The following is a 14630-nucleotide window of genomic DNA, read 5'->3' as shown; positions in this document are numbered from 1 at the left end:
GCTGAGGGAGCTGGGGGTGTTGGGGCTGGAGAAGAGGAGGCTCAGGGGAGACCTCATCACTCTCTCCAACTCCCTGAAAGGAGGTTGGAGCCAGGGGGGAGTTGGGCTCTTTTCCCAGGCAACTCTCAGCAAGACAAGAGGGCACAAGAGGTCTCAAGTTGTGCCAGGGGAGGTTTAGGTTGGACATGAGAAAGAATTTCTTTCTGGAGAGGGTGATGAGGCATTGGAATGGGCTGCCCAGGGAAGGGGTGGATTCTCCATCCCTGGAGATATTTCAAAAGAGCCTGGATGTGGCACTCAGTGCCATGGGCTGGGAACCACGGGGGGAGTGGATCAAGGGTTGGACTTGATGAGCTCTGAGGTCCCTTCCAACCCAGCCAATTCTAGGATTCTATGATTCTAAGTTCAGTTGTGACTTTCTTCAAGTGAAATGGAGAGACAGGGAGTCATTGGCATAGAATGGTGTGGTCAGGTATCATTGATCTCTGTTAGTACCAGAAAATTGTGAATTTATCATTGGTGCTGTTGTTTTTACACATTCTTACATAGGAACAGGTCTTAGGTGTCAGTAGGGATGAAGTACACCATGAAAAGACAGACATTCAAGCTGATCTGTGTTTGCTTCACACTGCAAATGTGTCCCTGCTAGGACAGGATCCAGTCTGAGCCTGTGTGTAACTGGTTTGCATCACCCTGTGCCTCCTTCCTGTTACTGGAGAGGGATGTGAAGCCATCCTGGATGCAGCCTGACCAGAACCATGACAAGTTTAATTAACCTGGCTGAACCTACTCTGACTCCTGTGCTACCACTTCTGTAGCAGGAAAAATCCTGTCTTTTAAGCTCCATTCTTGCATATGGAATGGAATGTTGATTTCAGGGGTTTGTGAGGTGATGAAAAGAAGTCAGTGGTGAAACTTGGAAGAGGATATTTATAATTAATCTGCTCAGGAACTTTCAAGAAATGGAGCTGCAGACTGGCATAACAAGAAAGAAGATTAAGGCCATATAGGCAAGATACTCTTTTTAAAGCATCATTTTCTATTTTTAGCTGAAGACAGTCTGTTTGCAGTAGCTGGGCTGATCCCAAACAGGCTAACATTCTTTGTGATTGATGGCCTTTGCCTCTCCAGGCTTTGTCTCTGTGCTCTGTAGGCTCTCTCTTGCACATTACAGGACAGGATTAATTAGCTATGGAAGGTCATGTGGCTGAAGCAGTATCATTGCATAAAAGCCTGGTGTAGTAGATGAGTATCAGACTGAGATAAATGAAACTTGGAGGATTATGAACCATAAAAATGCATACCCAGCTGGAAGCATTGCTTGTGATACAAACAGTATGTTTTATTACTTCATAAAATTGTGTGCAGGCACTTAAAAACAGAGCTTGGCACCACATGTTCTCTTGCTGAAATGGCCAAAGCTTGTGTGCCTGTCATGCTCCCTTAAGAAAACTTGCACACTTGCTCCATCTGATGAAAGTTTTTCATAACATCTTTTCACCCAGTGATATGTAGATATGACAATGTATTTATTAAAACCTTGGCCTCTATTGCCATTTCACAAGTGCATTTGCTAATTCAGTTTCTTATCTTCCATTAATAGCCCATCCAGCAGAAGTTGTTGCTCTGTATTAAGCTGCCTGTCATGAACAGTTTGAAGTGTATCATGCAGTGCAAGTTTTTTATCACTTTTTTTTTTTTTTTTTAATTCTTTGTGTTTTCTGAAAGAGGAAAGACAAAAAAACAGCATAGTTTTCAGCTTGTGGGAAGGATGATGATGCTGTTTTCATGTCACATGAAAATTTGAGCTGGGGTGGGGAGAGTCATGTGGGAAGGGAGACCTTCCTATTGATACAACAGAAGTATCAAGTGCCAGTTTTCATGAATGGAGTTGTGAGAGAACCATCCCATTTCTTGGCTCTACCAATACTCCTCCAAAACCCTGATGCAATTCCTTTAAGTTTGAAAATGTTCTGTTGTCTCTGTGCATTCCCTCCACTGGAATTTCAAGCAAAATACTGTCTTTCACTTAAATCCAAGGTGGTTGCAGCTGAGCTTTCCTGCAACAGGATGCAGTGAGAGTTTCAAAACATATTTCAAAAGGTTAGCAAGGGGTTTGTGTTGAAACTGAGTGTCAGTAAACAGTTTTGGTTTTGCCAAATCACTGGTTTTAAAAAATGAAGCATCATCAAAAAGATTGCAACCAGCTTCATTACTTTTTGTCCAGTGTTAGTTTGAAACACTTGTAGTAGTGTCTTGGTCATGGGGCTGATTGAAATATGACCACTTTGGAGGTCAATAACTTTATCCAAGCCAGTGTTTTATCCCACATTTCCATGATTTTCTGACCTGTCCCCCTGCTGGGAAGTGCTTGCTCTTGCCAGTGGTTCTCTTGAAATCACATCCTGTTCTGAGTCTTTCAGGATGTGGGATTGAGCTGAAGTCATGAGGTACAAGGAAAAAAAAAGAATAAAATCCTTCCCTCCTGCCACAGTGGCCTTGCAGGGACAGGAGCATCCTGTCTTCCAGCTCTGGAACTCCTCAAGATTCAGAGGTTGCCCAGGCTCTGCTGCAGTGCCAGAAAATTGTTGTGCTTCGTAGTGGGAAGGCTTGGCTTGGGATCTCCCTGTTTTTATCAGCACTGGATCCATTCTGCAGCCTTGCTGGTGCTGGTGGCTTTGTTCCATCCTTCTCTACAGAAAAATTTCCCAGCTGGTCACACTCTGCTGCTTTCCTGGAAGGCAAACTCACTCCCTTTCATTCACCCAAACTGTAGCAGCAAAGAATCTGTCTTTTTGCTCCTGTCAGCAGTTTTGAACAGAACTACTCTGCAGGGTACCTGGATAATAAATAAGTTTTTTCGGGTTTTGGGGTTTTTTTTAATTTATTTACCTTGTCCAGTCACATGGTTGTGACGTGGTCTTAAGGGAAACATGAATGAACTTGTTCAGGATAGAAGCATTTCTTGCCCTTTAAGCCAAAGCATCAACAAATACTTCAGGGATGGGAACTGATGTGATTTGTATAATCAGATATCACACTTGGCATGACAAGAGGAAAAACACTTCTCCAGCTGGCTGTGGGCTTTGGAAAAGATGTATCATAACTTATCACATGAGAGAGATTTGTGTAATTTTCCTGCAGATCAAAATGTTTCCCTCTCCCCCCACATTTTCCTTTGAGTGGCAAGCAGGGAAGCTCTTAACCAGCACATGCTGCAGAAAAAGCAAATGATGACTTTTGAGAGCTTTGTGCTTGTTGCTCAACATTTATTTTTCTATCCTGAGCAGTCTGGGGGTGTCTGGATACCTTGTGACATGTCTCAGGTTGAACATTGGAAAGATACTTTGCAAGGCTAGGGGTTAATAACCCTCTGTTTATATGCATTTTCTCTCTCTGCTTTGTCATCTTAAATATAAAATTGTAAGAAAAAAAAGGGACTATTGAACCAAAGAGGAAGAAAGCATCTTCTCTTGTTCAGGTCTTTCTTTGTTGGTTTTGCCTCTGCTGTTTCCAACCTGTCTTGCTAATGCCTTTATGTAGGAGAAGAACACCCTGTTCTCCCCAGCAGCTACTGGGCACAGGTTGAAGTTTGGAAGCATCAATCCCAAAGCTGTTTCCAAGCTCCCAGACTCTTGGGATTGGTTTTAAGCTTTCCATTCTCCTGAACCATCATGTCTTGTGAAAGTACTGGGATGCCTTTTCTTGCTGTTTATAGCTGATGATGTGTGATTCGTCGTGGTAAATCAGGACATCTCCTGATGTGGTGACAGCTGGAAGGCTGCTCCTGGTCTGATTTATTACTGCTCTTTGAAAAAGCTGATTGATGGGCTGGTGGTGATATTTTAAATTAGAATTGTAAATAGCCAAGGATGTTTCCTTTGGTGTGAAGTACAGAATTTAGCACACCTGGCTGAAAGACTTTCTGGTTAAGACTTTAAGACTTTCTGGTTTCACCTAACAAGGAACAGAACTGTTTTGTACTATTATAAGTGTTTAAACTACTTCAGGGATATTAAGGTGTAATTGATAGTGTCATATTGTATAATTAGGGATATGTTAGTTTCCAGAGGCCTAAGCAGGAAGCTCTTTAATCAATCCAAGTTTTCTTTTATTGCTGTGTTTCTGCTGCAACAAATTGGAAGGAAAACTGTTGGTGTCTTGTGGAGTTGTGTTCCTCCCATATCTTGAGATACAGTAAATTCACTGAGGTGCTGAAAAGTGCTGTTAGAGCTGAACTGAAGAATTCTTAGTTTATTTTGGTAACTCTATTTTCTTTTCCCTTTTAGTGTACAATTCAGCTGAACAACTCTTTCACCTCAATTTCAGAGGATTGTCCTTTTCTTTTCAGTTAGACTCCTGGACTGAAACTCCGAAGTATGAGGTCAGCAATCATTTTTTGCCTCTTTTTGCCTCTATGATACTTGTAAAAAATCACCTACAATATGCCTTGCCTGCAAGCAACAGAAACCAGTAATTTGGTAGGGATTTAACTCCTCAGCTGTGCTCTTATTTGTGCTATGTAATCATTTCAAAGTTGAACATTTTCTTCTTTTTAGCAGCAGGCATATGCTTAGAGGTTTTGCTTGCATCATGGACTGGGGCTAGCAATTATTGTTGAAAGGAATCTTCTAAAAATAAGAGTCTGCTCTATGCAAATATGTAAATATTAAGCAATCTACTGGAAGGCTGTTATTTTATCAGATATTTTTGAATCTCATCAAAGTGGTTACACAACTGAACTAGGTTAGAGTTCATAAAATATGTTTTCATCTTAAGTGTCTCTGAGTGCTTTTAGTAAGCTAAAGGAGTGAGCTTTACTTGTAATGCCTGTTTGCATATTCACCAAATGTCTGGATGAGTTTCTGAATAATTGAATATTCTGCTGCATTCTCTGAGATCTTTGGCAGCCACAGTCTATAGTGGAAACAAGAACAGGTCTTCTGTGATTTCCACCTATACTAACAAAATTTTATATATATTTTATAATGTGTTTTCTGTGAGGATGGAAATGCTCTCAGTTGTATTATCTAGGCTTATCAGTTAAAAACAACGTGTTGTATGGTATTAAAATAAAAACAGCATATAAAGAGCCAAAACAAAGTGGAAGAAATCCTTCAAGGTGATGATGTGTTTTTATAGCACAGCTTGGTACTTTAGGAATTGTGCTTTGGCATGTGAGACAACAGAGGCTTTACCAAGGGAAGTTCCTATTCAGCAGTAGTGAAGATCAATTTGGTTTCAGAAATACTGGAAGTTAAATAGAAGCCAAACTCACAAAGAATAGTTGCTTTTGATGCAAAGGTTCCCAGGGAATTTATAAATGAAATATCTGACTTCTTAAGAAATATCAGTTGTTAGACTGAAAATTTGCTAAGGTCATGGAATCATAGAACAAGTATCTCAAGTTGGAAGGCACCCATAAGATTCCTCAAGAACTCCCTGCTCCTTGCAGGGCTTCCTAGAACTCCCAAGATGTTAAAATAAAACTGCTAGACTCAATTTTCACCACTGCATCTGTTTTGGTACATGAAAAACAGGGATGCTTACAGGATGCTTGGTGCAAGGATGTGGTTCTTGGGGGAGTGTTACAGTTCTTTGTAGCTCCTGGAACACTGGTGAAATAATTTTGAATTCTCAATGTCTTCCATCCAGTTATTCAAATAAGGTTAGTAAAATGTTTGCACTGAGTTAAAGGTGAAATTCTCTGCAGGAATATAACTAGGTAGAAATAGGATAGTTTAGAAAAAAGAGAAATATGAGACAATCCACAGGGAAAATAAGTTTGTTGAGCTTTTTGGGTAGAACATTAGGAAAGACAGAAGAGTGAAATGAAATTTGAAGCTGTCACAATCCCTTAAATTCAGAGAGGACCATACAGGAATGCTAAACCAGTCAGCAAAGCAGTGTAATCTCTGCTCATGGAAATGAAAAAACAATGAAGAAAACCTTGAGTTTTTTATATAGCTACTAACTAGCTGCAGATGAACTCTTTCTGTTAAGGAATGAAGTGTGTGTAGCTCAGGTATTTCCATGGCTTTTCAGAAGATTTCTCTGCTGCTAATGCTAAGTATGTTAAAGAGTAGTCTACAGTCTCTGCTTTAGAAAGCTGTATTTTGAGATGCTCATGTTCTGTGCAAATCAGAAAAAGAATTTAAATCAGGGTATCTCTAGATTAGCTAAGCAAGGAAGTTCCATCTTAAATACCTTCAGCAGTGAAAATCTCTGAGTTAGTTGTGTTTTTTTAAAGAATAATTTTTTGTGTTCACCTTCCGTGGTGTCCTGCTAAAGCAGGATAATAGTTTTGGTTTTGTTGACTGCTTGTCCCAAAGTTAGCTTCTTTTTTTCCAGTGCCAGTCTTGAAGATCCTGTCATCTTCAGAGCTGAAAGAAATAGGCTTTTACCACACCAGTAGAATGAATCTGTCTGCCTTAGCATGCTTTTTGTTTGATGAGAACACTCAAAATATCACTATCTGAATAGTATGGGTAAGAATGTGGTCATGAGGAGAGCTGAAAAATCTACTTAATGAATGAGTCTTTATTCACCAGATGACATTTTCACTGGTTTGTAAAATGCCTTTAGAAGGCTAAAATGAATGCAGTGGCAGAGGAAAAAAAAGAGTTTCTACATTTCCCTGTGCTCAGCCCTGGGGAGGCCACAGCTTGAGTCCTGTGTCCAGTTCTGGGCCCCTCAGCTCAGGAAGGAGCTTGAGGTGCTGGAGCAGGTCCAGAGAAGAGCAAGGAGGCTGGGAAGGGATCCAGCACAAGTCCTGTGAGGAAGGGCTGAGGGAGCTGGGGGTGTTGAGGCTGGAGAAGAGGAGGCTCAGGGGAGACCTCATCACTCTCTCCAACTCCCTGAAAGGAGGTTGGAGCCAGGGGGGGGTTGGGCTCTTTTCCCAGGCAACTCTCAGCAAGACAAGAGGGCACAAGAGGTCTCAAGTTGTGCCAGGGGAGGTTTAGGTTGGACATTAGAAAGAATTTCTTGATGGAGAGGGTGATGAGGCATTGGAATGGGCTGCCCAGGGAAGGGGTGGATTCTCCATCCCTGGAGATATTTCAAAAGAGCCTGGATGTGGCACTCAGTGCCATGGGCTGGGAATAACGGGGGGAGTGGATCAAGGGTTGGACTTGATGAGCTCTGAGGTCCCTTCCAACCCAGCCAATTCTATGATTCTATGATTTAAAATAACCAATTTCTTCAAACCTAAATAGAGTGATCAATACAAACACTTTTACATTGCTAGTTGCCAATGATTAAACCAAGAAACCCTGAATTCTCAACAGACACCACAGCCAATTGTCAGGCTAGTGCCATCTTTTGGTGGATAACCAGAGTGTTTCACACCAGCTTCAGAATCCAGGAATTGTGGCATGTCTAAAAAAAACCATCTTGAAGGGGTTTTGTTGGTTTTCCCTTTAGTCACTGGCTAGACACTGCTCTGAATTAGCAAGCCATCTGCTGTATTTTTAATGTAATTACTAAATTTGACCTGAAGTGTCCCACATGTCATGTAAGAGGGATGATTTTGTGTGTCCACAGCCTAACTTTGCCCATGGTCTGGCCTCTCTGCAAATTCCACATGGTGCAACTGTGAAACGGATGTACATCTACAATGGGAACAGTCTGCAGGATACCAAGTATGTACTGGCCATGGTGCTTTCAGCATTTCCAGTAGACTTTTTCTTTCTCATTTATTAATGCTGAATACCATCAGATATGGTTTTTAATTCAGTTTTGTGAATTTGGTGTTGTGCAGAGTGCCTTTGGGTCCCAGCTTCTTTCAGATTTCCCTAAGTGTTGTCCTCAGACCTTATAATCAAACACCAGTTTGATTTATGTTGCTATAAAACCAACTTGGCTTGGCTGTTACAAGCTAATTCAATGGACTTGAAAATCAATTAATTAAGTCAAGGAGGAAATGGAGTTAATTTAGAGATGCAGCAAGGACATTCTCACTCTCTATTTTGTTTGCACACTGGTGACCTCTCCCCAGACAGCTCAGACTTGGTGTAGGCAGTCAGTCATTTTGTAGCATATTGGTCCTGCCAAGTCTCTTAAATCTCTCACTATATAAAAATCATAGAATATATATATATACAGGCTTAAGCCATATGCAGGATCTACTTAAATCTCTCACTATATAAAAATCATAGAATATATATATATACAGGCTTAAGCCATATGCAGGATCTACCCTATATTCATTGTATTTGCAGTTACTTGACTTGGCATTCTGAGGAAATTAATCTTCATGCTAATCATGCAATAGTTGCCTTTTAATATGGTTAATGGTTTCTATGGTATTGTTTTATGTTGTCTTTTAAGCAGGAATTTATTGTACAGTATCTGATGTTTTGCTCTGTGTAAAAAAAAACATTGTTCCTGTGGTTCCTTACTCAAGGAAAAATGGAAAAGATTTCTGTAAATTCTTCCTTTCAACTTACCAAGTGGTAGTTTTTGCAGAGACAGTTGTATTTTAATGCTAGGAGAACATTAAGAAGTCTGTGGATTACTGCTCAGAAGGGAGGAAACCTTATTTATGCAATCTCTTAATTAGAAATAAGTGCAGTTCAGAAAAATACTGTGTGGGCTTCAGTGAAAGCACTGTTAATTGCTGAGGGCTCTGGTGTGTGTGAGAGCTCAAAACCTGACTTTCAGCTCATGTTGTTGACATAGAGAAGAAAATTACAGAAGAAAAGTGAATTTTACAGTGCACCTAAAAACTAACACACACAAAAAAGCAGCCCTGCCATTGAAAATATCTTTCTTGGTTATTGTTACAGTTTGCTCAGATATTTTTGTAATTGAATTAAAATCAGAACTATTTCCTGCAAAGCAGCACAGTTGTTTGTTCTGTACCTGCTGAAACTGACTTCATGTTCTGGGCTATGGATCAGCTTCCCATGAGCAGGGAGAGCATCCCAGAGAAGGCTTTTCACTGCATTTGGGGATTTACCTAGTTCAAGGAATAGGTATTTTTAAAAACTTCACAACCTCCATTTTCCCTGAGCGAAGTCTGAAGTGTGAGATGTCCTCCCAGGGAGGTATCCAAAGGCCAGAAGATGCAGTTTCTGTAATTCCTGGACTTTTTGAAACTAGCCACTTGTTTCATTAGCAGTAAAAGCCCTGCATTCCTGTGCTGCCTTGTTTGGGGGGGAAAAAGGAAGAGGAACATCTTTCTGCTCCTTGTGTTTAATACAATCTTCAGTCCGAGTTAAATGCAGCTTTGCCAAAATCCATGTTCTCTTTTCCAGCTTATTAATGGAAAATTTGAAGTTTAAGCAAATACTAGGTACATTTTTTTTTTTCTATGTGGTTTCAGGGCTCCCTTGATGCCCCTCAGCTGTTTCCTTGGTAATGTATATGCTGAGAATGTTGATGTTCTGAGAGATGGAACTGGACCCTCAGGTTTACGGCTTCGCCTACTCACTGCAGGTACTAATGACATTCAGAACCCTGGTCTGGTTGCTTTCCTCAGGAAAAAATGTGACAGAACTGTAGAAAGTCAGCATAGGTTATTTCTGGTGATTTTACAGGTGGCTTCAAAGTGTTCTATGTACATTATTTTGGACTACTAGAAACATAACCCAAAGAAACACCAGTTCATCTGTGTGTTGCTCCATTTCTCAGGTCATGGAGAAATGAGGGAGAGCTCTAGTCCTGTCTTCTGTAGTTCTGAGTCCTTAGAATCTGTTTGCAGAAATGGAATTTGTCTCCAGGTCTATATGTGGAATAAAACCCAGGTACATCACAGTAAAAAAACAGAGATCAAGAAGCCTTATGTACATGTGCTGCTTCTGAGATTCCAGTGAGCTGTGTAATGGTGGTATTTTTGTGATTAATTCTGCAAGGCTTTTAAAAATGCCAGAAGGACACTATCTAAATGCCACTGTCTTAGACTGCACTTTAAATTCAGGTCCACTTTCATTTGCTGATGGAGATAGCAGTGAAAGAGGCAGAGACTGATGAATAACTTCTCCTTGTGTGTGCTTTCAGAGACAGGGAGGAAAGTTAGGGAAAGATGTGATGACTGCAAAGGAGTCTTGTTTAGTCACCATATTATGAGACTTGACAATGTTTTTAAGAAATGATACTGAGCTGTATTAAACAGTTTTCATTGGCTTTTGACCTCTTATGGTTAGTAGCTGCATGTGTGTTGAGGAAACCCTTGGAATGCATTCCCAATATGCAAAAGTTAAAAAGGAGAAAATATAAGATGAAGAGGAAAGAACGATGAAAAAAAAGAAAATAGAGCAGATGTTTTCAAATTATTTTGCTTCTCTCTTCACAGAGAAAGATATGGAGAGCTGCCTAGGACAAGGAACATACCCTTGTGTACTAGGAAAGGATTTAGCTATAATATCATAGTAATATAAACATTTTTAAGCAATTGGACACTTCAAGGTAGAGTGTCAGGTTTAGTTAAGGATATATATATATGTAGCTTAAATGAAATGTCAAAAAATAAGAAAATTATTAAATACATTAAAATTAAGATTATTAAAATTAAGATTATTAAAATACATCTCTAACATTCAAAGTAAAACTTGCAGAGGCAATCTGGACATGCACTGTTCTTGGTTTGCTGAAGGTTGGTTGGAGAAACTTCTATATAGAGCATATTACACACCTGCTCTAGCACAAACTTCTCTGCAAGTGTGTTAATTTCAACTAACTCTTCTTTGGGAAATCAAGGATGACTCAGTTAGATGCTTACAATTTATTTTATCAGGTAGCTGGCTGCATAAATGATGTACAGTGGGAAAAGCTAAGTGTGTGTTTAGCCCATGTTTTGCAGTAACTGCTTCATGAATGTGCAGGCATTCTCCTAAATATATAATGCTGCATTCCTGAAAGTAAATGGGGTCACTGACTCTTCAGATCTTTTATTTCTTAACATCTAGTAATGGATGTCAGCCATTCACCCATGTAGCAGCTATTCAGTAAGACCCATTTTTAACATTGCTTGTGTATGGGGCACATACTCAATATTGATTTAATAAGCTATGGGAATATTGAGTAAAAACACATTTTTTCTGGTACAGTAAATATGGATGAAGAATTTCACATCACAGGCTCTTTTTTTTTTTGGTTGGAGGTACATCCCTAGTTGCTGAAGCAGAATATTTTAAGGATATAAATAACTCCTGGTGCTCACTGCTAATAAGCAGCTGATCAGATTGAGGCTGATGAGGAAAACAGGCTGAGACACAAGGAAGTAAATACAACATTGCCAGGGGTGGAGATTAGGAGGTGGGGATCTGTGTCAGCACAAATATCACTTTGAAACATTTCAACTGTTGCAAGAGAAAAGGTTTCAAATTGTTGTCTGAAGAACGCAGCTGGTTTATAATAACTAAAATGATAATGATGCTCTTGGTGTTGGTTTGCTGATGTCTTCTCTGATGTGGGAGAGTGAATTTTGACTTGTTTTCTGCTCCTCAGGTTGTGGCCCTGGTGTTTTAGCTGATGCCAAGATGCGGGTATTTGAACGTTGTGTGTACTTTGGTGATTCCTGCCAGGATGTTTTGAGCACCCTGGGGTCTCCTCACAAAGTTTTCTACAAGTCTGAAGATAAGGTGAGGGGACTGATTCAGGTGCTTTGGTGTCTCTGGTTTCATCACATCACACTCTGTTCTGCAAGGGCAGGGAAGTGAAACTTGTGTGTAGCACAAATTGTAAGTGTGTAAGTGTTAAGTTTGACATACAAACAGGGTGAGCTGTTACATCATTTGATTTTAAAAAGCTTTTTTAGGCTAAATTGATGCAAATCTGTTTAAATCTTAAACAATAAAAATAAACAAACAAACAAACACACACCCCCAAAACAAGCAAAAAGCCCCCACATCATTAAAAGTGGTTTAAAATTGATAATTATGGCACTCAGTACCATGTTCTAGCCCGTGTGGTGCTGTTAGGTCATAGGCTGGACTTGATGATTTCAGAGATCTTTTCCATCTTCAATAACTGGTTCTGTAAGAAATAGCAGCACTTTTCAATCCAAATGAGCCTTAGCAAGTGGCTGATTTTTTTTAATCAGCCTGCTTTTTTTTATGGTTTGTGTAAAACAGCTTTAGTATATACTATGGTCTTTTCCTCATGTTTTTAAATAGCATCATGTGAGTAAACTTAATTTTGGGTAACTAAAAAAGAAAAAATGGATGTGTTGTTTTGCCACTGGAAGCAGCTGATGGCCCTGTCATGAAGCACTGTATCTTACATATTTGAACAAGGGCTTCAAATGAGATTGACAGTTTGGATGTAGTGGTGGTGTTGATGGCATTCATCTTTAAGTGTTATTAAATACATCTGAAAAATGTGTTTTTTTGCAGATGAAAATCCATTCACCCTCACCCCATAAGCAGGTCCCATCAAAGTGCAATGACTACTTCTTCAATTATTTTACACTTGGAGTGGTGAGTGGGAAGCTTCCATAAATCCATGTAAAGTTTTGATGTAAAACTTTATGTAAAAACTTTATGATGTAAAAGGATTGATGAAATCAGTCCTTTCAGAAAGCCAAGGGAGGTAAGAAATGAGAGACTGCAAAGCTCTGGATTGCTCCCTTAGGAATCTCTGGATAAAAAGAACAAAACTGATTTTTCTCTGGTGCTTGCAGATTCAGTCAGTAATATTTTATCATCTCCAGCAGTCAATGGAGGGTTCTTTATGGCTGCACCTTGGCATTCTCTTAAGTTTTCTCCCTCTCTCATGCCTGGTGCACAGATACACTGCTTCTTGTTTCTGAAACCCACACTCCTGTCCCACGGAACTGAGGTACAAGAATTAATTATAAAAGTTTGCTGAGTTGTGGGATGTAATGAAACCTTCATGACCCTTCTTCCAGGTGTTTTGCTTTAGTCTCCAGTGCTGTGAATAATATGCAGCAAACCAAAACCTCATTTGAAAATGTGACAGTGTTAGGAAATGAAATTGCAATTGTGATAGAGAGCTGGAGAAAGTGTGTTTATTTGAATTTACAAATAGTCTCTTTTTTAAATACTACTTTATAGTTCTATTTATGTATGTAGGTTGGGTATGTATCACTATTTACAGGTACTGTTGTAACTAATTTCAGGTTAACTTGGGGTAAGCAACCTTCCTTGATTCAGATTGCTTCATGTCTCTGTTTTTTTTCTTCAACAGGATATTCTTTTTGATGCAAACACTCACAAGGTGAAGAAATTTGTCCTGCATACAAATTATCCTGGTCATTACAACTTTAACATGTGAGTGTAAAGAACTGATCTGTTAAAGAGCTTTTTAAGACACCTGAAAAGGAAACTTTATGTTACCTTTATAGAATTCCTGTATTTTTTTTTCCCCTGTTTTTGTTGTGTCTGGTAACCTATGGAGGTTTCAGCTATCATTATTAGCACTTTAAAATAAACAACTTTATTTTTGCTTGTAAATACCTTTATATTTTCAAGTGTGTCTTAAAGCAATAAATGAGGTGTATCTCAGTCCAACTATAATGTGTAAATTATGTTGCTACAGGCAAGCTTCATATTAGTAAGGTGTCAATTTACTGGTAAGACAGCTGTTTTTTTTTTTCTCCTCACATTGTTTCAGCTAGTGATGTAAAAAAATTCTCTCACATATTTTCAATTTTCTATTTTCAATTTTCAAAATTCTCACATATTTTCAATACTTTTAAAATATGAAGTCTTTAGGGGAGTTTCCTGAAAAGAAAACTTTATGTTACCTTTAGAATTCCTGTATTTTTTCCCCTGAGTGTTTTTGGTGTGTCTGGTAACCCATGGAGGTTTCAGCTATCATTATTAGCACTTTAAAAAAGCCAACTTTATTTTTGCTTTTAAATACCTTTATATTTTCAAGTGTGTCTTAAAGCAATAAATGAGGTGGGTCTCAGTCCAACTATAATGTGAAAATTATCTTGCTACAGGCAAGCTTCATATTAGTAAGGTGTCTATTTACTGGTAGCTAGACAGCTGGTTTTTTTTTTTTCTCCTCACATTGTTTCAGCTGGTGATGTAAAAAAATTATCTCACATTTCTGAACATATTTTCAATACTTTTAAAATATGAAGTCTTTAGGGGAGTTTCCTGAAAAGGAAACTTTATGTTACCTTTATAGAATTCCTGTATTTTTTTTCCCCTGTTTTTGGTGTGTCTGGTAACCCATGGAGGTTTCAGCTATCATTATTAGCACTTTAAAAAAAACCAACTTTATTTTTGCTTTTAAATACCTTTATATTTGCAAGTGTGTCTTAAAGCAATAAATGAGGTGTATCTCAGTCCAGCTATAATGTGAAAATTATCTTGCTACAGGCAAGCTTCATATTAGTAAGGTGTCAATTTACTGGTAAGACAGCTGTTTTTTTTTTTTCTCCTCACATTGTTTCAGCTAGTGATGTAAAAAAATTCTCTCACATTTCTGAACATATTTTCAGTACTTTGAATATATAAGGTCTTTAGGGAAGTAATGGGAGTTAAGGAGTAAGTGACTGGATGTCTGATTAAAATGAACAGGTTTTCAGGCAGTTGGCATTAGTGCCAGGGAAATCTATAGTTCTCTAAGGTGAGTTTTTCTCTGCTATGTGATAGCAGAGTAATTGTGCTGAAGGACCTTTTCTGTCCTTTAGAAAATTGTTAAGACATTGCCAG

The 14630-nt window shown here is 38.9% G+C and overlaps 1 protein-coding gene across 4 annotated transcripts in view; it reads left to right on the top strand.

Moving 5' to 3' along the window:
- Positions 1-14630, top strand: part of PHAF1 (phagophore assembly factor 1) — a 38640-nt gene that overhangs the window by 16506 nt on the left and 7504 nt on the right. For all 4 annotated transcript variants that reach the window (XR_011728529.1, XM_071757030.1, XM_071757028.1 and 1 more), the window contains 6 exons: positions 4290-4384; positions 7543-7640; positions 9326-9438; positions 11449-11582; positions 12336-12419; positions 13150-13232. Coding sequence is in view for 3 of the 4 variants with exons in the window: in XM_071757030.1 (XP_071613131.1) it covers positions 4290-4384; positions 7543-7640; positions 9326-9438; positions 11449-11582; positions 12336-12419; positions 13150-13232 (607 nt within the window). In the remaining variant the exon portion in view is untranslated. The remainder of the gene's footprint in view (positions 1-4289; positions 4385-7542; positions 7641-9325; positions 9439-11448; positions 11583-12335; positions 12420-13149; positions 13233-14630) is intronic.

Source organism: Heliangelus exortis, chromosome 13 (genome assembly GCF_036169615.1).
Source record: "Heliangelus exortis chromosome 13, bHelExo1.hap1, whole genome shotgun sequence".
NCBI classification, from domain to species: domain Eukaryota; kingdom Metazoa; phylum Chordata; class Aves; order Apodiformes; family Trochilidae; genus Heliangelus; species Heliangelus exortis.
This window is presented reverse-complemented; position numbering and strand designations above follow the sequence as displayed.